The sequence below is a fragment of the Aedes aegypti genome, chromosome 2 (genome assembly GCF_002204515.2).
Source record: "Aedes aegypti strain LVP_AGWG chromosome 2, AaegL5.0 Primary Assembly, whole genome shotgun sequence".
NCBI lineage: Eukaryota > Metazoa > Arthropoda > Insecta > Diptera > Culicidae > Aedes > Aedes aegypti.
This window is the reverse complement of record NC_035108.1, coordinates 177,159,697-177,185,782: the sequence shown is the minus strand read 5'-3', so window position 1 is coordinate 177,185,782 and position 26,086 is coordinate 177,159,697. Positions and strand designations below refer to the sequence as shown.

The 26,086-nt window shown below is 41.1% G+C and overlaps 1 protein-coding gene across 2 annotated transcripts in view; it reads left to right on the top strand.

Annotated features, from left to right (window-relative positions):
• LOC5574270 (integrin alpha-PS3) overlaps window positions 1–26,086 on the top strand; it is a 39,180-nt gene that overhangs the window by 3,254 nt on the left and 9,840 nt on the right. For both annotated transcript variants that reach the window (XM_021843260.1, XM_021843262.1), the window contains exons 2-5: window positions 14,042–14,489; window positions 24,118–24,485; window positions 24,557–25,279; window positions 25,341–26,055. In XM_021843260.1, the coding sequence (XP_021698952.1) occupies window positions 14,290–14,489; window positions 24,118–24,485; window positions 24,557–25,279; window positions 25,341–26,055 (2,006 nt within the window). In that variant the 5' untranslated portion in view covers window positions 14,042–14,289. The remainder of the gene's footprint in view (window positions 1–14,041; window positions 14,490–24,117; window positions 24,486–24,556; window positions 25,280–25,340; window positions 26,056–26,086) is intronic.

Here is a 26,086-nt window from a genome sequence, read left to right as displayed (position 1 = left end):
TACATTGTATTCGCGGCATTTCTGCAAAATCTGGCGGATGGCGAATATCTTCGTTGTTGCTAGTTCGCTCATAAATGCTATCTGATACTGCCAAATGAATTCTCTAGCAATTGGTGAAGGATGGTGGCATGAAAGTGGGAGAGTGTCTTGTATGCTGCGCTCAAAATTGTGATCGCACGATAATTGGCGCTATCCAACTTGTTGCTCTTTTTATAGATGGGACACACGACACCTTCCAAACACTCCTCCGGCAATACTTCCTCCTCCCAAATCTTGGAAATAACACAGTGCAGCGCTCTTGCCAATTTATTACAACCGTATTTTAGCAGCTCGCTCGGTAGTTGGTCCACTCCAGCGGCTTTGTTATTTTTCAGCCGTCCAATTTCCGTTCCAATCTCTTGGAGATCAGGAGGCGGAAGTCTTTCGTCTTCTGCGCGTGCTGCCAAAGTTACTTTCGTGCCATCTTCGCTACTGGCCACATCACCATTGAGGTGCTCATCGTAGTGCTGCTGCTCCCTTTCGACTACTTCACCGTGAGAAGATTTCCGTCACAGTCTCTGCACATGTCGGCTTATGGCACAAAGCCTTTGCGTAAACGGTTCAGCTTCTTGTAGAACTTCCGTGTGTCTTCTTGAGTTTTGTCTGTTCCGTGCCTGTTTATATAATGCCTTGTCCGCTCTCGTGCGGTGTTGCAGCATTCTCACCCATGCTGCATTCTTCACATTCGTCAACTGCTCGCATTCACCGTCGTACTAGTCGTTTCTCTGATTCGGTGGCGCTGAACCTAGTACTGCTGTTGCGATGCTACATATGGCGGATCATATATGCCTCCATCCATCTTCAAGAGGGGTCCGCCATGCTGCTCTTGATGTCAGAGAAAATGTTTTTTGTCGATTAGAACGTGGTTGATTTGGTTTTTGGTTTGATTATCGGGTGATCTCCAGGTGGTCGTATAGATATCTTTGCTGGGGAAGAAGGTGCTTCGGACTACCGTACCACGAGAGACTGTAAAGTTGACGCATCGTTGGCCGTTGTGGGAGGGTGTAGATAGTGTACATTGATAATGCAGTAGTTGAAGAAACGTCCTTTTATCCTCATCTTGCACATTCTTGCGTTCTTAGCTCTTTTGTGGTGCCAGAAAGGTAGAAGGTAACTGCTCGATGTCCACTTTTCCAGTTACGGAGATGTAGTTCGTCATAGATTTACCGATCACAACCTGGGAAACCAAGTGACTTGCAGTTCCATGTTTTAAGTTTCCAACCGATATCCTTATTTCGTCGCGTGGATCTTTGCCAATTGTTCCGGGTCGTATTATGTCCTATTTTATTACGATTGCGCTTATGGGACAATCACCTTGGGTTTAACAGACGCAGTTTGAGCGGCACCTCCTGGTGAGCAGATGCTTGAGACGTACCTCTTCAATCTAGCTGATGTCAGAAGGACAACAGTAGCCAGGTGCCCAGTGTACTACCAACTCAGTACGCAACCTTTAGATGCGGTCTTTGTCATCGTTTGACCCGTGCACTGCCGTGAACGCGTGAAGTAGAAGCTTGTGCAAACCAGAGCGTTGAACGCTCCTTCCTAGTTGTCGACTCACCGTTTTGCAGACCAATAAACAAAATGATCAAACACTTCTCTCCAAATATTGCTAATAGGGTTTCGTTTTACTTCGTCGTAAGCGTTATTTTTCGTCGTTCATTTCATTTATTTAGTAAACATCTAAACAGATAACACTGAATCTGCACTCCACGCCTTCTTGCACCAACCAGATCCAAAGCGAACACCATCTTTGCAGGGTTGCTGTCCGGCGTTCTTGCAACATGTTCTGTCCATCGTATCCTTCCAGCTTTGGTCACCTTCTGGATACTGGGTGCGCCGTAGAGTTGGGCGAGCTCGTGGTTTATCCTTCGCCGCCACACACCGTTCTCCTGCACACCGCCAAAGATCGTCCTAAGCACCCGACGTTCGAAGACTCCAAGTGATTGCAAGTCCTCCTCGAGCAGCGTCCACGTTTCATGCCCGTAGAGGACTACCGGCCTTATGAGCGTTTTGTACATGATACGTTTTATGCGGGTGTGAATCCTTTTTAACCGCAGCTTCTTGTGGAGGTCAAAGTAGGCACGACTTCCACTGATGATGCGTCTTTGTAATTCACGACTAATGTACTGTCAGCCGTCAGCAAGGATCCAAAATATACGAACTCGTCGACCACCTCGAACGTTTCCCCGTCTATTTTAACACTGCTACCTAGGCGAGCCCTGTCGCTCTCGGCCCCATCAGCTAGCATGTACTTTGTCTTGGGCGCATTCATCACCAGTGCAACATTTGCTGCTTTGCGTTTCAGGAGGGTGTACAGGTCTGCCACCTTTTCAAATGTTCGGCCGACAATGTCTATATCATCCGCGAAAAACAAATTGATTGGATCTCGTACAAATCGTACCCCGGCTCTCCGCATAACACCTTCTAGCGCAATATTGAACAACAGGCACGAAAGTCCATCACCTTGTCGTAGTTCCTGGCGGGATCCAAACGAACTGGAGTGTTCGCTTGATACCTTCACACAATTTTGCACACCTTCCATCGTCGCTCTTATCAGTCTCGTGAGCTTCCCGGGAAAGCTGTTCTCGTCCATGATTTTCCATAGCTCTACGCGGTCGATACCGTATGCCGCCTTGAAATCGATGAAAAGGTGATGCGTTGGGACCTGGTATTCACAACATTTTTAGAGGATTTGCCATACAGTAAAGATCTGGTCCGTTGTTGATCGGCCGTCAACGAAGACGGCTTGATAACTTCCCACGAACTCTTTTTCTTCAGGTGACAGATGACGGAAGATGATCTGGGATAATACTTTGCAGGCCGCATTCAGAAGGGTGATCGCCCGAAAGTTCTCCCAATCTAACTTGTCGCCTTTCTTGTAGATGGGGCATATTACCCCTTCCTTCTACTCCTCCGGTAGCTGTTCTGTTTCCTAGATTGTGCCTATCAGCCGGTGCAGACAAATGGCCAGCCTCTCCGGACCCATCTTTATGCGTTAGCTCCGATACCATCCTTACCAGCGGTTTTATTGTTATTGAGCTGGTGAATGGCATCCTTAACCTCCCTCAAAGTGGGGGCTGGTTGGTTGTCATCCTCCGCAGTACTGACGAAGGCATTTCCTCCGATGTCCCGTCCTTCATTGCCTGTGCTCTCAGCGCCATTCAGAGGCGGGTCAGCTGTTACCGGTTCCGTCTATAACGCTCCACGTTCTGCCGGGTCCCTTGCTGCAGCATGACCGCCCGCGCTGCATTCCTGCATCTGCCTACATTCCTCGTCGAACCAATAGTTCCGTCGACTCTGTCTCCCACGTACCCGACGTTGCTCTCAGCTGTATTGAATCACACAGACACCGACACGTTAATGCTTCCAGTGGACGATTTGCCCTTTGAAGGAAGCACAACACTAGACAACGGACTAGCATGCAACGCCCAGTGGCACAGTCGAAATACATTTCTGACGAAAAGTTTTTCCGGACAGAAGCGGGAATCGAACCCACACGCCTTGACTCGATGCGGCTAAATGCTTGGTAACACTAACCGCACAGCCACGAAGCCCACGAATCATCGTCGTATCAAACTTAAAATGTTCCACTACGGCGGTTATTCTAGCTTACCTGTAACATAGATTTATTTTCCAAGTGCAATTTTTACAAGTTTCTTTCTTACTGTGTCGGGCACTTATTTTCACTTTGGAAAACCTTCGCACTTCTTCATTGAAGGATTTCATTCCAATCACACGCCGTTGAAGTTCTATAACTCAAAATTTTATGAAATTTCCTCAACGACCGCGTATAATTGAGAATGGACGGTATGATTAAATAGCGGTGAACTTAACTACATGTAGCATCTACTCAACAACAAAATCCACAAAGTTTACTTCACTTTTGGTATAAATAAAAAAAACCTTTCGAACATGTAGTACCTACTACTTTCGAATATGAGTAGTGACTAATGCTGCACATTAAGAAAATTCTGTTCAGAGTGCAGAGTGATGCTGCACGTTAAGAAAATTTCATTCAGATTGACACTTAAAATCAATAAAATCATTAATATATTCCAAATTTGTCGCTTATTCACACGAAAAATCATGTGAAAATATGAATATTACTACATTCCAGCTCTACATCGCGTAATCGAGCTTGGACACTAATTCATGTGAATTATGTAATTTTACACAGTAGTATAAATTTGCGATAAATCTTGCATTCCCTTTATGTGCATGTGAATGTTATAATGATTTGACTACAAGGATTTATTCTGAGAATTTTGGAATTTTAGCTAGAAATCTGTGTCCTATGAAGAAATTTTGAGATTACAACAATTGTGGAATTATAAAGTTCCTAACATTTTCAAGATTCCAGTACTGCGAATTTGATGAAATAGCGGTATATTTTTGAGTTTCCTCTGTGAGTTATAAAAAAACAACTTGTTGAACTCCGATGATGGATATGGAATTCTTAGTATTTCTGTTGTATTCTCGTTATTTCCTGGTAGTATCCCTGAAATTCTTAGAAATAAAAATAAATTCTCACAATAGTGGTTGAATTATGGATTTTGCCCGACTAGAACAACTAATTCGAGTAGAGATGTTCCATGGTGGAACAAAACTCTAGATAAGCTCAGAAAAACAGCGCGTGGAGAATTTAACCGCGCTAAGCGTACTTCCGATTGGAGCCTATACAAAAAAGCTCTAACAGACTATAATAAGGAGCTAAGACGCTTAAAACGGAAATCATGGGTTAGTATGTGCGAGAACATAGAGATGACCCCCGTGGTAGCCAGGCTTCAAAAAACACTCTCAAAAGAACACTCCAATGGTCAGGGTACACGGGAAAAAATTCTGTGGTAATAATTACTATTGTAGCTGACTACGCCCATTCTTGAAACTACCATGGAATTTTAGACCAATTTACTATGTTTACGGTACATCCCACCATATAACTGGTACATTTGACAGAAATAATTTACAATAGATAGGCCCAGATAGCCGTAGCGGTAAACGCGCAGCTATTCAGCAAGACCAAGCTGAGGGTCGTGGGTTCGAATCCCACCGGTCGAGGATCTTTTCGGGTTGGAAATTTTCTCGACTTCCCAGGGCATAGAGTATCTTCGTACCTGCCACACGATATACGCATGCAAAAATGGTCATTGGCACAGTAAGCTCTCAGTTAAAAACTGTGGAAGTGCTCATAAGAACACTAAGCTGAGAAGCAGGCTCTGTCCCAGTGGTGACGTAATGCCAGAAAGAAGAAGAAGAAGAATTTACAACAATCTGACTTCGACTACAGACATGGTAAAATCAAGCGTATTTCTGGTCTGCTGAAAATTTCCGGTGCGAGCGCTTAACTTAACCCCCTAAAATAGTAGTTGTTACCGCACAATTATTTTGCGTGTAGTATTCGTAGAGTCGACGGTTCATTCACTGTAGAGCCAAGCGATACAGTGAGTGAAATGTTAAGAATTCACTTTCCTGACTCAATTCCTCAATCAAGAATAAGTGACGAAGGTACTGAGATTGCTGTTTCAGTTCCACAAGAGACCATATTATTGGTTTCTGGGACAAAAAGAGACGCAATTAAGGTTGCCAAAGAAGCTTTTACTTGTGCCAGAGTTGAAAGGGCTGTGAGATCTTTTGAGCCATTAAAATCTGCTGGCATGGATGGGATCTTCCCAGCGTTAATCCAAAAAGCGGAGAAAATGCTAATCCCACACATGGTAGAGATTTTGAGGGCGAGCTTGATTTTAGGGCATATTCCAGATGATTGGCGTCAAGTTCGAGTTGTCTTCATTCCTAAAACAGGTAAAAAAGACAAAACAAATCCCAAAGCATTTAGGCCGATCAGTTTGTCATCCGTGATGCTTAAACTCATGGAAAAGGTATTGTGCGAATACATAAATTCTAAATTTATGAAAACAATGCCTCTTTCACAACACCAATTTGCGTATCAGAGTGGCAAATCCACGATCTCAGCACTACATTCGTTAGTCAATAAGATCGAAAAAACTCTACAAGCTAAAGAAATCGCTCTTGTAGCATTTCTTGACATTGAGGGTGCATTCGATAATGCTTCTTATTCGTCTATAGGATCGGCAATGTTGAGGAGGAATTTCGACCCATGCATTGCTACCTGGGTACATGCTATGCTAGCCAATCGACAGATCTCCTCTGAGCTAAGTGGTTCGTGCGTCACTGTAAAGGCTACAAGGGGGTGCCCACAAGATGGGGTACTTTCACCGTTGCTTTGGTCACTGGTGGTGGACGAGCTTCTAGATAGCTTAGAAAGGAGAGGCTTCGAAGTGGTAGGATATGCAGATGAAGTGGTCATTATTGTACGAGGCAAATTTGAAGACGTTATATTCGAAAGGATGCAGCTAGCTCTTGATCATACCTTTTCCTGGTGTCAACGAGAGCAACTAGGAATAAATCCTTCCAAAACCACCATTGTACCTTTCACAAAACGTAGGAAGGTACAATTGAGAACCCTTCTCCTAAACGAAACACAACTGACTTGCTCAAAGGAAGCCAAATATCTTGGCGTCATACTTGACTCCAAGCTAAATTGGAATTCACATCTTCAAACAGTGGTGCAAAAAGGCCTCAATTCACTCTGGGTATACTCCAGAGCACTTGGTAAGAAATGGGGCCTGAAACCAAGTATGATTATGTGGATCTATAAAACCATTGTTCGTCCTAGAACAACTTATGCTTCTCTTATCTGGTGGCCTAAAACAAAAGAGGCTACGGCAAGGGCAAAGTTAAACAAAATCCAACGTATTGCCTGTATAGCAATTACTGGTGCAGCACGCAGTACACCCACCTCTGCCTTAGACGCGATGCTTAATCTGCCCCGGCTGGATCAATTCATAAAGCTGGACGCTGAGAAAAGTGCGTTGAGGCTGAAACGAACAAAAACCCTACTATCAGGTGATCTTACGGGTCACCTCAGTATATTAAATGAATTTTCTATAAATCCAATTGTAGAAAAGTGTAGTGACAGGATGGAAATGGTAGTCAACTATGACATACCCTATCAGGTGATCATGTTATTTATTTATTTATTTATTTAAATGGTGTTACATCAATTAATTTGATAAAACCTCGTTAACGATGTTACGCCAATTTACTCGGTCCAAGGCTGTGTCTCTCCAACCTCGATTTTGGCCCACGTTCTCCAGATCTTGTTGCACCTGATCAAGCCACCTCGCTCGCTGTGCTCCCCGCCTTCTTGTGCCAACCGGATTCGACGCGAACACCATCTTTGCAGGATTGTTGTCCGGTAGTCTTGCAACATGCCCTGCCCAGCGCACCCTTCCGGCTTTCGCAACTTTCTGGATACTTGGTTCGCCGTAGAGCCTAGCGAGCTCGTGGTTCATTCTCCGCCGCCACACACCGTTCTCCTGCACTCCGCCAAAGATCGTCCTAAGCACCCTTCGTTCGAACACTCCAAGTGCTTGCAGGTCCTCTTCCAGCATGGTCCATGCTTCATGTCCATAGAGGACCACCGGTCTTATAAGCGTTTTGTACATGGTACATTTGGTGCGGGGGTGAATCTTTCTCGACCGCAGCTTCTTCTGGAGCCCATAGTAGGCGCGACTTCCACTGATGATGCGTCTCCGTATTTCACGACTAACGTTGTTATCAGCCGTTAACAAGGATCCGAGGTAGACGAACTCATCAACCACCTCAAAAGTATCCCCGTCTATCGTAACACTGCTTCCCAGGCGGGCTCTGTCGCGCTCGGTTCCGCCTATCAGCATGTACTTTGTTTTTGACGCATTCACCACCAGGCCGATTTTTGTTGCTTCACGTTTCAGGCGGGTGTAGAGGTCTGCCACCGTTCCAAATGTTCTGCCGACAATATCCATATCATCCGCGAAGCAAACAAATTGGCTAGATCTTGTGAAAATCGTACCTCGGTTATTGAACCCGGCTCTCCGCATGACACCTTCTAGCGCGATGTTGAACAGCAGGCACGAAAGTCCATCACCCTGTCGAAGTCCCCGGCGGGATTCGAACGAACTGGAATGTTCGCCCGAAATCTTCACGCTATTCTGCACACCGTCCATCGTTGCTCTTATTAGTCTTGTGAGCTTCCCGGGAAAGCTGTACTCGTCCATGATTTTCCATAGCTCTTCGCGGTCGATGCTATCAAAAGCCGCTTTGAAATCGATGAACAGGTGATGCGTTGGGACTTGGTATTCACGGCATTTCTGGAGGATTTGCCGTACAGTGAAGATTTGGTCCGTTGTCGAGCGGCCGTTGATGAAACCAGCTTGATAACTTCCCACAAACTCATTTGTTATTGGTGATAGACGACGGAAGATAATCTGGGATAGCACTTTGTAGGCGGCATTCAGGATAGTGATCGCACGATAGTTTTCACATTCCAGTTTGTCACCCTTCTTGTAGATGGGGCATATGACCCCTTGCTTCCACTCCTCCGGCAGCTGTTCGGTTTCCCAGATTCTGACAATCAGCCGGTGCAGACAGGCGGCCAACCTCTCCGGGCCCATTTTGATGAGTTCAGCTCCAATACCATCTTTACCAGCGGCCTTATTATTCTTGAGCTGGCTGATGGCATCCTTAACTTCCCTCAATGTGGGGGCAGGTTGGTTTCCTTCATCCGCCGTGCTGACGTAGTCACTTCCTCCGCTGTCGTGACCCTCGTCGCCTGTGTTCTCCGTGCCATTCAGGTGTTCATCGTAGTGCTGCTTCCACCTTTCAATCACCTCACGTCCGTCCGTCAAGATGCTTCCGTCCTTATCCCTACACATTTCGGCTCGCGGCACGAAGCCTTTTCGGGATGCGTTGAGCTTCTCGTAGAACTTTCGCGTTTCTTGAGAACGATGCAGCTGTTCCATTTCTTCACATTCCGCTTCTTCCAGGCGGCGCTTTTTGTCCTGGAATAGGCGGGTTTGCTGCTTCCGTTTTCTTTTATATCGCTCCACGTTTTGTCGCGTTCCTTGCTGCAGCATTGCAGCCCGCGCTGTATCCTTCTCCTCCAAAACCTGCCTGCATTCTTCGTCGAACCAATCGTTACATGTCCTCCTTTCCACGTACCCGACGATGCTCTCGACTGCGTTGTTGATGGCTGCTTTTATGTTGCTCCAGCAGTCCTCAAGAGGGGCTTCGTCAAGCTCACCCTCTTCCGGCAACGCTACCTCGAGATGCTGCGCGTATGCGGCAGCGACGTTCGGTTGGGCCAGTCGCGCTAGGTTATACCGAGGCGGGCGTCGATACCGTACATTGTTAATGACGGATAGGTGATCATGTCTTCTCGTCAAGAATGGGAAGAAGGTGGACCCAACATCCCTCCAGGGTCTATTAAATTCTACACAGATGGTTCCAAAATGAATAATCTGGCAGGTTCTGGAGTCTACGGACCCCGAACAAAAACCTCAATTCACTTAGGACAGTGGTCTACAGTATTTCAGGCAGAAATATATGCTATCTTAGAATGTGCGTTACTATGCCTGAAGAGGAAATACAGACACGCAAGTATATGTATTCTCTCCGACAGCTAAGCAGCTCTTCAGGCGCTTAACACTTACACGTGTAACTCAAAACTAGTGTGGGAATGCATTCTAGCTTGAGCTTGAGCTTGAGCTTGATTGGCCGCCCATGGATGCACTCCAGTATCGCCAGATCAGCTGCACTTACACAAGGAACCAACCGAATGACTGCTTGGGACTAACAGACATCCTCAGTGTACCGTTTTGTCTCAAATTCCGAACAGACTCATATTCCGAACACTCGGTTTTTGTATGGCGACTTGGTTGAAATGTTTCGCTGAAATATGTCATAAAATCACTACGAAATGGCTGTCAATTGCAATTAAATTTTAACGTTTTCAAATCTATTTTTTAGCTCTGGAGTAGTGATGATTCTCAAGTTCAAGACCAGTAAGACTAGCTCAGATAAATTTATTTGCGAAATTATTCATTTGAATAAGATTTATTCGTGCTGTTCGGAATTTGAGTCAAGGTGTTCGGAATATGAGACAGAATGAACACAATGTTCGGTATTTGAATCAAAATGTTGTTCCATACTTTAACTTAAAAACAATAGTAAACAAGTCTAAATAAATATTTTTTTCGGTACACCCAACAGCTAAGGGTTAGACTTTGTGAAGAAATTTAAATTTTCACAAATATCACCTAATTTATGCCTATCAGATGCATTTGAAGTCACTGCTGACCTTAAGTGTTCGGAATATGAGTCAAAACGGTATAAGTGCTGGTGATCTTCTATTTTTAGGCAACAATGGCACCTGCCACGTCAGAATGCAGACCAATGAGGGGAAGGGGGAGGAATTGATGATGCATTGAACTGACTCTCACGTAGACCGTATATTCCACTGCATCCACGTCAGTTCATGCGGGAGTGTATGGATTGAGGGAAAGGCATGGCAGATAAGTTTGCTTTTGTGGTTAGCAGACTGCCTATGTATCAGGCGTAAGAGAGGCGTGCGCGTGGAAGTAGGAAGCGTTAGGGAAACGGTTTCTTGTCCGTCTCTGGTTCTAGCGTTTGCTATGAACGAATAGTTTGAGTGTGATATATTTAGAATGGAAGATAGAAGCAAGTGAGAGATATACAACTACAAAGTACGAGGAAAGGGACGGGCCTGGGATTGAACCCATGACCTTCTGCATATGAAGCAGAAGCGGTAGCCATCAGACCACCAACCCCGTCAGTGTGGGAATGCATTCTAGCTTTGAAAAAACTAGCTCTCTGCAATCGAGTTAACCTATATTGGATCCCAGGGCATGCGGGTCTAGAGGGAAACGAAATTGCTGATGAGCTGGCCAGAAACGGATCTGCTAATAGGTTCACTGGCCCCGAGCCATTCTTCGGAATATCAGACAGTTTCTTAAAAATGGAACTGAACAACTGGCTGGCTAGCCAGACCTCATCAAACTGGGATGCGTCTCCTAATACGAGTCAGTCAAAAAGGCTTGTAAATATAAACCCAAAGAAAACCCAACAACTATTAGGTCTCAGCAAAAGGGATCTCAGTTTATACACTGGTCTAGTAACAGGACACTGCCCCAGCAGATACCATTTACAAAAGATCGGTGTTGTTCAAAACTCCAACTGTCGCTTCTGTGACGATGAGCGAGAAACATCAGAACACCTCATCTGCTATTGCAGTGCACAAATCCATCGTAGGTCCAGGATATTTGGAAAGCCCTTCTTAGAGCCTGCCGATATAAGGATCGCAACCCCCAGCAATGTTATAGGCTTTATTAAGCTAATTGCACCAGACTGGGGGAATTCTCACAATGCAGCTTAGGACCATTATTTCTTAATAATAAGGTGTTCATGAGCTCAGAAGTACATAGATCATTTAGTGACATACATGTCACTGGATGATGTATGTACTATACATACAGTAAAAGGGGATATCACAATAGTTCATGTTAATTGGACGCAGTGATTCAACACCCGACAAAGAAAAAAAAATGGATTTTCTTTTACATATTTACATTCAAACATTCAAAGGTTTATACTATAATTGAAGATTTCCTCTGAAATTCCAACGGAACTCGAAATCGAAGGAATCTAAATTTTACAAGAATTCCAAAGATTCGGACCAGAGTTTGCAGAAATCTCAGAGATTCTTACAGAAATACCTTCTTGAAAATACCCGAATAATTTCAAAAGATTGATAGCCAGATCAAATACAGGATTTACAATATTCCCAAAAGAATCCCAGAATTGTTATAACAAATCTTGAATGCCTATAGGAAACCCAGAATTACTATAAGTATTCCAGAATTTTTTTGAAAGGAAATCAGAGAATCGGGGCTGTCAGTCAGTGAGTCATTCTTACATTATATTAAGAATTACTTTATACGTCCGACATCCGAAAATTCCTAAAAAACAACATAATTATTAGATTAGATTAAACATAATTATCGCAATAAGTATCTTCGTACCTGCCACGCGATATTCACATGCAAAATGATAAATTGACATTGAAAGCTCTTAATCAAAAACTGTGTAAGTACTCATAAGAAAACTGAGCTGAGAATTAGGCTCTGTCCCAGTTGGGACGAAACGCCAGAAAGAATACCAGATCACTTAAATAAATTCAAAATTTCTTACCGGAATCTCAAAATTCTTTTCGAAACATAAAAATTTCTACGGAAATCTGTAAATGCCTTTCGTAATATCACAGCAGACATCATTTTCCCATGATATTTACTCAAATTTTAATTATTCCACTCATTTCAACAGTCTCAAAGCATGAGTAGCAACCTCTGAAGCTAACTACCAGTAGCTTTGTAGTAAATGCTACTCTTATTCATAGCAACGCGTTTGTAGCATGTTCGAAAGGTGTAAAAAGAGAAATGACACAAACATGTTCCACTCGTATTCCACATATAGCGTTTACTACCGAGAATGTAGTAAACTCAACTTTACTACATTTCATTTATACCGCCCAATGTAAACAAAATTCAATCTGTCGTACTGAGAAAAAAAGCTTTCGTGCATCAATGTGCGCGCGATGCTCGATGTAGAAAACGGTTCCTTTGAGTATACTGTGGGCAGTTGTCATGATTATTCGATCAAAATTGTGTTTAAATGTTTGAGCTGAATTTTGATGTCGAACAATGAATTTTGAAGAAGATTAATACATTTCATCATGCTGAAGGAATGGAGGGAGATGCCCGTAGAACTATATATTCCAGTAAAACATTTCATTATAGCGTTGATATGTTTCACTCACTATATCACAGTGAGCCGTAAGTTGTGAGACGAATCTGAAAACTTGATGTTTCGTGCATGATCTGATGTTTAAAATTTTCAACAGCTATATTTTTCAATAATATGATACGTCAGATATTTCTTATAAATTCTGGAACGAAAAATATACTCAGAAATACTCAATGGTTATGTAACGAAAAAACACAATAAACGGAATAACCATTGATGTATGATGTATTGATAATACATTTCGTTCTTTTTGAAAATATTTTCAACGTTACATAAAGCTGTAAGTTATTACACCCTTAGGAACTTTTGAATAAATCTCAAATTTTTCCCAAGTTTGGCCCTCAATACCGGACACGGTCTGGAAAGGCCTCGAATTCTGTAAATTTGTTCACCATTGAAAGTTTTTACTCAAGAAGAGTAGTATTTCACTGCCAATTCAATGCATTTGCAACATTTACTAGAAGTATTTGAGTTTTAATTAATTTGCAAGTTAGTCATCGAAAGACCTTTTTCATATATGATGAAAAATAGCACATCTTACATATTGTTCTGAAATTTCATACTTTTATTTTATTGCATCATTGATACCATGATTAATAAAATCAATGGAAAATTTATCTATTTTGAGACACTGATGTGAACATTATAGATATCATGTAACGAATCAAGCTGTCCGAAATTACAGGACAGGAGATGATAGTCCAAAATTTCAGTTTTATATGTTTAGTTAGAATATGGTACCAAATACATTCATACTTTTAAATCAACTTTTAATTGGTTTTAAAACATCTCTGTTTTCAAAATATAACTCGTACACATACTAGTAAAAACACCTATTTTTTGTGTTTATTTCATTCCTTGTCATTATGGCTCCAACTTTCAAGAAGAATATCCTCTTGAAAATCTTACCACAAATAAGCTATGCCAAAAGGTCCCACTTATCCCGGATTCTCATTTGCTCCGGGGTACCTTACATATAAGCCAGATGTGAAACGTCTCAATCAACGCAAATATGCATTACACCACTGGTCAATTCAAAACAATCCAAACCGTCATCCAAAACTTAAAACCTTAAATTCAACTAAGCATCCCCAAAGTAAATAGTGGACCAATGCCAGTGTAGGTATTATCGGAGTCTGAGAAAAAATTCAAGTGCAAAATGAATCATCATCCGGAAAGCACGCGCCATTCTTCCTATTTGCCCGTTGTCGAAGCATCACCCGTCCAAGCTCCCGATGATTGATGTGTAGCTAGCTAAACTCTTTTCTCGTTTCTTCCGCAGTGTGCCTTACTCAGCTCTACGGTAGCAGCGCAACGCCGCAATGTGAATTCTTGCATGATCTGTCCATCTCCGAAGAAGACTCATCACGGCCCCGCAGCCCTTTAAGATCGCCCAAGCCTTGGCCCATGGAACGATGAAATCATCCGTGGCTGTGTGAACAAAGTGTTAAAAAGTGAAATTGACATCGTCGAAAATCTTCCGTGAGCACGTGTGTTGCTTGGGCTGTGAGTTAGCGTTTGACACGCTAAATGCGATTGGAAATGAAGCGCTCCATCGAAATGTCTGTGATATTAGTGTTATTAGTGCTGTTGTTGCCAGTGATCAAGGTGAACGGATTTAATCTGTCACCTCAGCCCAACTATGTGTTCAAAGAACCAGCCCTCAATGTTTACATGAACAAAGTGCGTTCTTCTTTGTTTGGATTCTCGCTGAACCTGCGGCCTGGAGGGTGAGTTTTATTTGAATTTTACTAAGGTGTTGATGTTTGTTGTTCAATTGATGAGTCAATTCTCGAAAACTTATTCATACAGACTCAAGTCAAAAAAGTATACAAACTTACTTTATCGATCCTACGTGTTAAGCAGGCGGAATTCTACACGTACCGCTCTGTACCAACTCAACTTTTTACTTTTAGAACGTTTAATTTCCGGATTTACAAAACGACGAAAGTAACATTTTCAACTTTCGCAACCTAACCACTACTTTCGCCGCCCCGCTGTATGGAGAGACAAAGTGACTTAACCACGAATCAAAACAAAACACTACTTGAGCCGATTTTACACTGGTAGAAAAACGTCGAAAGTAACTGAATGAAACGGCTTATCATTTTCTTATAATTATTTTTGTGGGAAATAATAGAAACTACCTAGTTTTTGAACGTGAGCTGATTGTATGCAAAATTTGAGCGAAGTACACGGCAAAAAAAATGTTAAAAAGGTGATTCATTTTAAAACAGTTTTAGAAGATAGATTGTGATTTTTCCTAATTAATTTTCTCAAAACCGTATAAAAGTTACTTACGTCGATTTGAAAAAGTAATCGAGAATTGTTAGGTTAATCAAGTCACGTATGGTCAAGTTGACAATACGCCCATTTAACAAATGCACGTCATTGGTATGATGTTTCATCATTTCGTCATAAAATGGACACAGAGTGCTCTCTTAGGATGGACGGTTCTTAAATCAAATACCGTAAAATCAAGTGAAAGTGTTATATGTGCCATGATTTCATTTTTGTTTTTCAACAAGTAATCAATGGCCTTGCCCTTTCCCTAATCTTTAGATTATAAGTGACTTTCTCTGTGATGAAATTTGATCCCAGGTACTCGGCGTGTGAGGTATGTGTTCTAAACATTACACCAGGCCCGTTTCCACACGATATCAATTCCTACAAATAGCGTGAGGAAACTTGTTGTAAAACGCGCCATCTCAATATTCGATCATGTTATACATTATCTCCATCAATATGTCTATTTTTTGCTAGCAGCTGGTCTGCTCGACAGTACTGGATTTGACAGTTCGATAAGTAGATTTGGTTTGATTCTCTGCGCAACTCTGTGTATATAGGCTATGGCAATGCCCATTGTAACGGAACATAAACAAAACTCTCTAAACAAAATGCAGTTTTGCTGCTGCGTGCTGGCTTTTCTTTAATTATATTTTTTTTTCATCGAAACTCAACATTATTCGTTAAAATTATTGTTTGGAATGTTGTGTTACGCCGTGGTCAGTTTTACTAGCGAGTCAAATTCATGCAAAAAGCAAAAAAGCAACAAATTTTGTTAAATTTTAAGGATTCGGACATAATTGACAGCTGTTTCCATTACCATTTATAAAAATATGGCATGAACGGTGAAAATGAAAAATTTTACCCGAGATTACGGTATACAAGTTTTGTATCTAGCTTCTTTGTTCAATTGGAACACCTATGTTGTATCAACTGATTCTTCGGAAAGCAGTGTTATTGGCACTTATTCTTCCGAACAACTCATGGAAGTTTATCTGGAACTTATTCACTTCCTATCCATGCGTTTTGTCATATGGTGGTCATGTGCTAGTGTGTGATAGATAAGCGGAAGGAGCGCCTTCGGTGCTTGCATTGTCGCCCAATGATAACGACTTGCGGAATGGATTGCGTCTCTTATCGGTTGTCAATGTGCAGTGCGTTCTTGGAAGGAATTGCACTTGAACATGCGTTTACGCCATTTGTTAACGTTGACATCATGTGCTTGCAGCGGATATTTATTATAGTGATACTTCTTCTTCTTCTTGGCATTAACGTCCCCACTGGGACCGAGCCGGCTACTCAGCGTAGTGTTCCAAGAGCACTCCTACAGTTATTAGCTGAGAGCTTTCTTTGCCAAAGTTGCCATTTTCACATTCGTATATCGTGTGGCAGGTACGATGATATTCTCAGGGTGGCCACCGAACCGGGAAAAACGGGAAAAGCGGGAAAAAGACGGGAATTTGAATCCATCGGGAAAAAGACGGGAAAAACCGGGAATTTGAGATGGTAACCGGGAAAAACATTTTGAACGAACACTTTAATGCTGTAAATTTACAAACCACCAAATAAAAGTTGTAGAAAGTTGATATGGTTTATTATATTTCCATTAATAATCCGTATTGTTGGAAAAATAACATTAAAAGGTCTACTTTGCTACACTAAAGTTCTTAGAAATGTTTCGAATTGGTTGGTAATGTTTCGAAATCGTTTTTTTTCCTCTCACTACCAGGGCTTGATTTTTTCACTAACATATGACTCAAAGTTTTGAATCAGAGGTTCAAAACTCCTGGCAGAATTAAGCCTCGAACATATTGGATTCATAACTTTCTTTAGTTACTTTAGTTTAGTGAGGCTTTGTTTCATCGTCACCTTAAACTTTATTTGCTTTAGGGAACTTTTGTTTTGTATGAAGAAAAAAAATGATAGATTTCAGATTGAAACTTGTCAAATAGTGTAATGAGATGCATATCTATCTATATAAATGAAAATGGAATGGTGTTCGTATGTCACGAGTTGGCTTGAGAACTCCGACGTGTTTGAGTGGAATAATATTTTTTTCGAAAATCGTCCAAGAATGTTGAGAAATCGGGTAATGTAAATTTGACATAATCTTTGGCATTATTTTCAACGCCTCTACGGCCTACTGGGCATTACAACGCTTGCCGGGACTGCTAGTTGTTGAAGTGAATCAAAAATGCCAAGAGTAGAAACCATCATATTGGCACCATTGAGGGGATTAGAAGCAAATGGCTGTAAGTGACAGAAACCTATTTTTGAATTTCAAGTTATTTCAGCAATTTTTCATACTAATTGTACGGGAACCAAAAAAACGAACCCAAGGAACCAAAAAAAACGAACCAAGGAAGGCCCCAGGAATCCCTTGAGTATCTTATTGAGCCTACCAATGACAATGCTCGGAGATGTTAATAGTGAAATGTATACGAATACTTGAAAACTTCCTGGAATAATTCCTTTAGGCATCCTTCGATAATATTGCCAGCTTGTGGTGGAATAATTAATCATCCAAAGAATTTGGTTTGGTGTTAAGACTCTGGATGGAAAATTACTGTAAGAATCTCTGAACATTTTTTCTGTAATAATCTCCGCTCCTCTAAGAGCTCACAGAGGTATCTATCATTTTTTTCATTAGTCTTAGGTTGCATGTCATTTAGAATTTTCAGAGAAAATGTCAGAAAAACGGGATATTTTTTTGGACATTCTTGAACGTTAACAACCATTAATAATGATCCCAAAATAGTTACAAGGAACACTTTCATAAGCAATATCTTCAAAATTGGTAATTATATAAAAATAACAAAATGGAAGATTTTAACAAGGAATAAAAAAAAATCTGATGATTCCTAAAAACTTATAAAGTGGAATTCCGGATGACACTCCCGACGTAGCTTGATGAAAAAATAAAAAAACAATATACTGAAGTATTTTTAATTTGTTTGTCGGCATATCGGTCTATTTTGCTCGAAGTAAGAGGGAGCATGTAAAAGAAAGCAATGAATAATAGATGGATAGGTACCGTAAGGGAACGGCGAGAGAAATTGGATTAGATGTTCAAGAGGGCATACCATATGAAACAGTATTACTTGAAACGTCCTTCCTTGTGGCTAACGTCCCCTATGGGAACGGCTTGGTGTGTTTTGAGAATGACACTACCAAGACAGCCTGTCTGTCATAGAGAAGAATTCTAACAAAAATGTTGATTTTCACATATTTGTTGGTCCTAAACTTAGGCAAGAAGAATCTTTTTCAATCGATTCCTTAGTCTTAAAGGCACGTTTGAGCAAGATATCTCCGCGGGGAGTGCCGTGGAGCGATTTGTACGATACAAAGAAGCTCTTCTTTAAATATTTGAAGTGGATACGACAATATGTATTAATTTAATGAAGTTAACGATATTTGAATATAAATTTGCATCAAAAGATGTTGAATCTATATAAGAATGAGTTGTCGTCCAGAAAAAAAAAATGCTGAAACCAAAATTTACACGGGTTTTGGTGAAGATTGATTAGTTGAGTTTTGAAGCAAAAATTTAGGTTGTTGGACATGTGCAGCTATTTAACGTCTAAACATGTAGAAAAACATGTTTATTTTTAACTTCTCGTACGTATTCTTAACTATCTGATATAGTAGATGCATGTTCGACTTCAACTAAAAACTATGTTTGGAAATGGGATTATTGTCAGTTTTTTGAAAATCTGGTCCAATGTGCGAGAAGGGAAATCTTCCTTGACGATGGCCTGAGGATTCGTCCAATGACGGACAGCGAAGATCGTTGATGGTTAGGCAAGAAAACCATTCCCGGTTTCGCGGGTCGAACCATGTGCTAGACGGCGGAACCTCCGGGCAGAATAAGACAAGAATAGGAGTTCCAATTGAACACAGGAGAATTAGAGAGGAATCTCTTGTACAGGGTTTATATATTACCTGAGCTTAAATTCTTCCCTTGCACCCACTTAGCTCCTGCTAAGCGCTTAGATGGGGGGGAGGTTGTATCGTTATTCGCTTGTTCTACACTTCTTCTTATAAAACACTACTCTTTTTCCAATTTTCCCACATTCTTTCATATCGACCATGACATTTCTCAAGATTCTACCATGTTGAATCCTTGGTAGCAATCCTGTCTATTAACAGCGGCACAAACCCCTAACGCTTCTGTGGTTCTTCTTCTTTCTGGCGTTACGTCCCCACTGGGACAGAGCCTGCTTCTCAGCTTAGTGTTCTAATGAGCACTTCCACAGTTATTAACTGAGAGCTTACTATGCCAATGACCATTTTTGCATGTGTATATCGTGTGGCAGGTACGAAGATACTCTATGCCCTGGGAAGTCGAGAAAATTTCCAACCCGAAAAGATCCTCGACCGGTGGGATTCGAACCCACGACCCTCAGCTTGGTCTTGCTGATTAGCTGCGCGTTTACCGCTACGGCTATCTGGGCCCCTTCTGTGGTTATTTCTGCTGTTATTACACGGGAAACGTGAAGGTTGCAAACCCCACAAATAAATATAAAAGAAAAAATCCGCAATCTGTAACAAAACGGGTACAACAAATTGACGAATTTTACGAGGAATGAAAGAAAGAAAATGGTGATACGCAATTCAGAATTCCGAATGAAACCCCCGACGTAACTAGAGAGGAAATGCATGAACAAATTTTAAAAAATATGGAAAAGAATTGCGGAAGCTGTCTATTTCTTCTTTCTGGCGTTACGTCCCAACTGGCACAAAGCCTGCATCTCAGATTAGTGTTCTTGTGAGCACTTCCTCATTTGTTAACCCGTATAGTCCTGAGTGAATGCAAAAATACTAAAACATTTACCACTCAGCGAATACTTAACGGATTCAAATAATTTTTTGTCAGTATACTGGCCCACATATCTTGTTTCAAGAAATGGCCGAAGGAATTCGGGAATACTCCTGTAGCCGGAGTTATTGTGGTAGGTCACTGGGTCAAGTCGGGTAGAAAAATGCGATTTTTTGGGACATGTCAAGTTATCTTCAATTATTTCCAATGGCATTCATTTTATTTTGCATAAATCATTAAGATCTGATATTCAACATTATAAATAAATAGTTTTGCACCGTTTAGAGTGTACCATATGCGACCAATCGGGCTAAATGTCTTGAAGAACCGGCTCTATATTTGTTAGGTATTTAACCATTTCAAAACTCTAAAAGTATAGATCGAACATAATAGTTCATTAAAATGCGCTCCCATAAGCTTGACACAGATGTTAAGGTACAAATTGTGCCTTTATCATAAATTTGAAGCATCCCGGGGACCCAAAAATGGTCATTTTTAGGATCAATCAAATACAGTTGACATAATTATTCAATTGAATCGATTATCAGAAGGTTTACGCTGATGCTCCTTGAAATAAACTCCTTGATATAGTGGCTACATTATAGCCGATTCTGGATACTATCTGTGACTTGATATTTGCCTACCTCCAGGGGCACAGAAGCACGAAACCCTTGTCACCCAACCTGACGCAGTGATCCACCGCAATAACTCCGGCCACATGAACATTTCCGAGATTTTTTGACCACTTTTAGAAACTAGATATGTGTACGAGTATACTGACAAAAAATAATTGAAATCCGTTAAGTATTCGCTGAGCGGTGAGATTTTTAGTAATTTTTTTCTCACTCAGGCCTATACGGGTTAACTGAGCGTTTTCTTCGCCGATTGACCATTTTTGCATGTGTATATCGTGTGGCAGGTACAAATATACTCTATACCCTGGGAACCGAGAAAATTTCCTTTACGAAAAGATCCTCGACCAGCGGCATTCGAACCCACGACCCTCGGCATGGTCATGCTGAATAGCTACGCTTTTACCGCTACGGGCATCTGGGCCCTCTAAGCTGTCATCCTAGACGAATATTTGGAGGAATCCCATAAAAATTTCCTAGTAGGCTCTTTGATAGTATTCTTGAAACAATTCGAAATCAATTCCTTGTCCTTTAAAGAAATTTCTAGCAAGATGTCAAAAATTCACACTGAAAATGTTGACAGTTAGTTGGAGAAATCCGGTATTCTCCTAGGAAAAAATTCTGAGTTTAATAGGGTAACGACTGTTTATTTCGTTCTTAAACGCTAAAAGTTGGCGCCAGCGTCAAAAAGTACAGGCAACAACCTGTCGAACATTCAGTTTCTTTCACTGGCCGCCGACCGACGACACTGATGTTTGTATTCCACCCACTTATCGCGCTACGCTGGATTCTCAAATTTCTCAAACTTTCAACACAAGCGCATAGAAGAATGGTAGTCAGAGAACTGTGAAAACGTATGGAAAATAATGGAAAACGTAAATTACTTGCAATTAGGAAACTGGATCAAAAAAGTAGTGATTAGAAATCAAGTGTAAAGTAAATACATAACTTTGTGTGTTAGTTCATCTTCCGATGTGCTTTCTTTGCTTTAGGATTTCGTTTTTACTACCACTGAAAATAAGCCATCTATTGCCTTTTCAGTTTTGAATATCGCCCTATTGAAGAATCGAAAGAAACACGTCTAGAAGAATCCCAAGTGGAATTCCTTTGTGAATAAATGAAACTCTCTTTTGAACGCTGAAAATTGATTGACGTGTTCTTCGAAGAATTCCTGGATGAACCAAGCCGTCATCGGCATGATTTGTCTCATATTTTCCCTGGAATACATTGGAATAACTTGGTGTCATCATATAGAGGAAGGATATAGATTTCATTTGAAGCTCAACAAATTTTGGCGGCCATTTTGAATTTAGCCGCCATGAGCATGAGCATGAACATAGATGACCAACAATTCGTAGTTGCTACTCCGTGATTGACCAGAGCAATCGAAGTTTCCAGAGATTTAATGAATGGGGCTTGAGATAAGCTTACCATTCTCAATATGCACAAATTAAGAGCTCAAAATGTAAAAGTCAATAACTACGCCGGCCATGTCCTTACGGATATCGGGGAAGGGAAGAAATGTTAGTTAGTCAACCATTGCTACTAAAGACCGAAAAATATTCTGCATCTCCACAGTTGTGATGGAAAGGATATTGGGTTAGTGGGATAAGGTAAGGATCTGATGCTGTGCATGAAATATTCACGCCTAACCGAATTTGCGAAATTAATCGATAACAGCATTGTACAATAAATCACTGTCGGGGTTTTAAGACAAGTGCTCTTGAAATGTTGAGGTATGCATTCGCTTCATTAAAAGAGAAAGATGCGTTCATTATTTTGTATAAAAAAAAATCAAGCTAGGTTTATTCACTCCCGTTCTTTTAGCGTAACATAACTTCTGCACGCTCCTTAATTAACCCGTATAGGCCTGAGTGAAAGAAAAAAAAAAATCTAAAATCCTCACCGCTCAGCACATTCTTAATGGATTCAAATTATTTTTTGTCAGTATACTGGCTTACATATCTAGTTTCTAGAATTGGAGAGAGTAATGCGGAGATATTCTTGTGGCCGGAGTTATTCCGGTGGATCACTGGATCAGGTCGGGTGAGAAGGGTACTGTGCGTTTGTGCCCCTGAAGGTAGGCACATTTGAAGTCACAGATTATTTTCGGAATCGGCTATAATGTGGCCACTACATGACGTAATTTTAAGAAAATTGCATCAGTGTAAAACTTTTGAGAAACGATTGAATTGGATAACTATGAGTTTTGCATTCGATCAATCCTACCAATGACCATTTTTGGGTCTCGGGACGCTCCAAACTTATAATAAAGTGGCCAATTTGTATCTGAACATCTGTGTCAAGCTTATGGGAACGCATTTTAGTGCACAATTATGTTTGATTTCTACTTTTCGAGACTTGAAACGGTTTAGTATCCAACAAATCTACAGCCGATTCTTCCGGGCATTACGTCCGAATGGCCACATCTGGTACATTTTAAACGATGCAAAACTCTTCATTTATAATGTTGAATATAAGATCTTAATGATTTATGCAAATTAAAATGATTGTCAATGCAAATAAATACAGGTAGTTTTGCATGTCCCAAAAAATAGCCCTTTTTTACCCACCTTGACCCAGTGACCCACCGGAATTACTCCGGCCACAGGAATATTTCCGAGTTCCTCTGGCCACTTCCAGAAACTAGATATGTGGGCCAGTGAACTGACAAAAAATCATTTGAATCCGTTAAGAATTCGCTGAGGAGTAAGGGTTTCAGTATTGTTGCTTTCACTCAGGCCTATACGGGTTAAAAAAGTTGCATTTTTTGGATAGTTTAATATTGATCTTTTATTATTACAAGTATCAGATGTAAAACACCGCAAGGCTTAAACTTCACAGTACTAGGCATACCAACATCGAAGTTTCAAAATTATATAGTTTCGATCGATTTGGATGATTTATTTCAGGAAGAATCACAAATGACTTATATTGTTGATTCATGCATTTATTAATTTAATTTTGATCATGGTTCCGTATTTAAGTCCAAACTTGTTGTGGTACCTAGGGTATTTCGATATGAAAAAGCACACCATTTTTTTCGATTTTTTTTATTTATTTATTTATTTTATTTATTTTACTCATCCATAGACTTAAGACCATGTCTTTTATGTTTCAGTTTGTCTAAGGTAACATGAAGTGCGCCATAAACAAAAATCAAACTATTAGAAACAGATCAAATGCAATTTTTATTTGACTTGCTGTAAAACTGATTTCTTGAAATGCGACGAGGAAAAAATTGAAATTAATAAATAATTAGTTTGATAACTGCACTGCATCACTCTTTTCTCCATGCAATTTACATGGAAATGACCCATAATAGTAGGTGAACCATAATAGTGTAGCCAATATAATAACCGTTTTTAAGACAACCTGATTCATATTCCAAATAATTTACTTTTTATAACGTTATTAAAAAAAACTCTTAAATTTCTCCACAGGATGATCGGTTGATCTATGATTCAAGTCCTCTACATTTGAAGGTCGTGAAAAGATCTTTTTTTTTTTCTTTAAAATCGCTATTGTTTACAATATGAGTCATGTTTCTAATTTGAGACAAAACAGTAAATGAATTTTCAATGAGAATAGTTTGACATAATTTTTTATCTTTCTTCGTAGGGTGATTGTCGGTGCTCCCCGAGCCCAGTCCAATCTCGCATCGCAGCGCAAAATTAATGAAACGGGTGCCATTTACAAGTGCCACTATGACAGCGGTGAATGTGCTCCTTACTACTTCGACCGGAACGGAAACACCAACAACGAAAACGAACCGTTTGCGTACAGTTCAGAGAAGAAGGACTACCAGATGCTCGGGGCTGCCATGGATGGCCACGGTTCCGATGGAGATCGATTTGTGGTTTGCGCGCCGAAAATCGTAAGTGAATTGGTGGATTACTATCTGCTGCATGGTATCTGCTATCTAACGGATGGAACCGAGCTGCATGAGCCGAAGTCGATTCGACCCATCTATCCGTTGCGAGTTAAAGGTGAGTCATTTACTGGGATGGATTAGTTTAGTCGCATGAGCTGACCAGCTTATTTTACGACTTGTTCGCAGATAAACAACTCTACAGAGATACGTACAGCGGCGTTCAGTACTACAACTATATGTACGGTGAGCAAGGTTTAAGTGTTCACATCACCGATGACAGTGAGGAGATTTTGATTGGCGCTCCAGGTGTTTTCAATTGGCGTGGCACGGTTATTCGTTACAGGCGACAGGTGAATGAAGATATGGGGGGACTGAGTCGACGGGATGGTCGTCAGAAGGAGCAGGAGCGTCCCAAGCGACAGATCATTAGCTATGTGACCGATGTGCCGAATCCGTACTTCACTTCTCTTGAAGATGACTCATATTTCGGATACGCCGTGAGCTCAGGTTTCTTCCAGGACAATACTAAATTGTTGTACGTTGCAAGCGCGCCACAAATGCGGGTACAAACTGGCGAGGTGTACATTTTTGATATTATTAACGCCGACACGTTTCGAGAAACACAAATCAAAATTTTGTACACTTTTCCCGGTCAGCAACAGGGTGAGTACTTCGGATATGCTCTGTTGACGGAAGATTTTAACGGTGATGGACTTCCGGATTTGGCCATATCAGCACCAATGCACAGTAAGAATTCTGAGCAAGAAAATGGTGTGGTGTATATTTATTTGAATGAAGGGAAACTGAGCTTCAATCTTCAGAATGTGCTTTCCACAAACTACGAGCTTGGTGGACGATTTGGAATCAGTCTTGCTAAGGTTGGAGATCTGAATATGGACGGTTATAATGGTCAGTATAAAACTGTGGTGTGGATATTAAGCATGAGCTAACCTTATCTATTTATTCTCAGACATCGCCATTGGTGCACCTTTTGAAGGTAACGGCGCAGTTTACATCTTCCACGGTTCTTCCAATGGTTTACAATCGAAACCCTCTCAAAGGCTGGTTCCTCCAGGAAATGAGCTTATGGACCCGACAACGCAGCCAATGTTTGGTCATGCTATTTCTCGAGGCTCTGACATCGACAACAATGGCTATCACGATCTCGCGATTGGGTCCCCGAACTCTGAGAATGTCTATGTCTACAAAACATATCCAGTGGTGAGAGTTTTCAGCATTATCACCTCTTCAAAACGTGAGCTCTCACCAGAGGATACCGCATTCCAGCTAACGGCATGCTGGCGCTTTGAATCCGCTACCGACGTTCAATATGATGTAGGATTTAGCTACTCGTTGAAAGTGGATGCCCAGAACGGTAGAGCACAACTCAGTGATGGTCAGAATTCGCTGAATGGCACAGGAAAAATAAATTACGAAGATTTCTGTCAAGAGTTTGACGTGCGAGTGAAACCATCATTTGCGGACATTTATAAACCCATTTCCATTGAGTTTTCATACAAAGTTCTGAGCAATATTCCAACGAACAGCGAGTTTTGCGAGAAATGCGTCATGACAGATCCTAACATCGTTAACACGGTGTACGAGAAGCTATCTTTCAAAACGGGTTGTGCTGGAGAAACATGCATCGCGGAATTGAAATTGAAGAGTATGTGGCTGGACCTCAAGTAAGTTTATAACTTTCTATCTCATGTATAT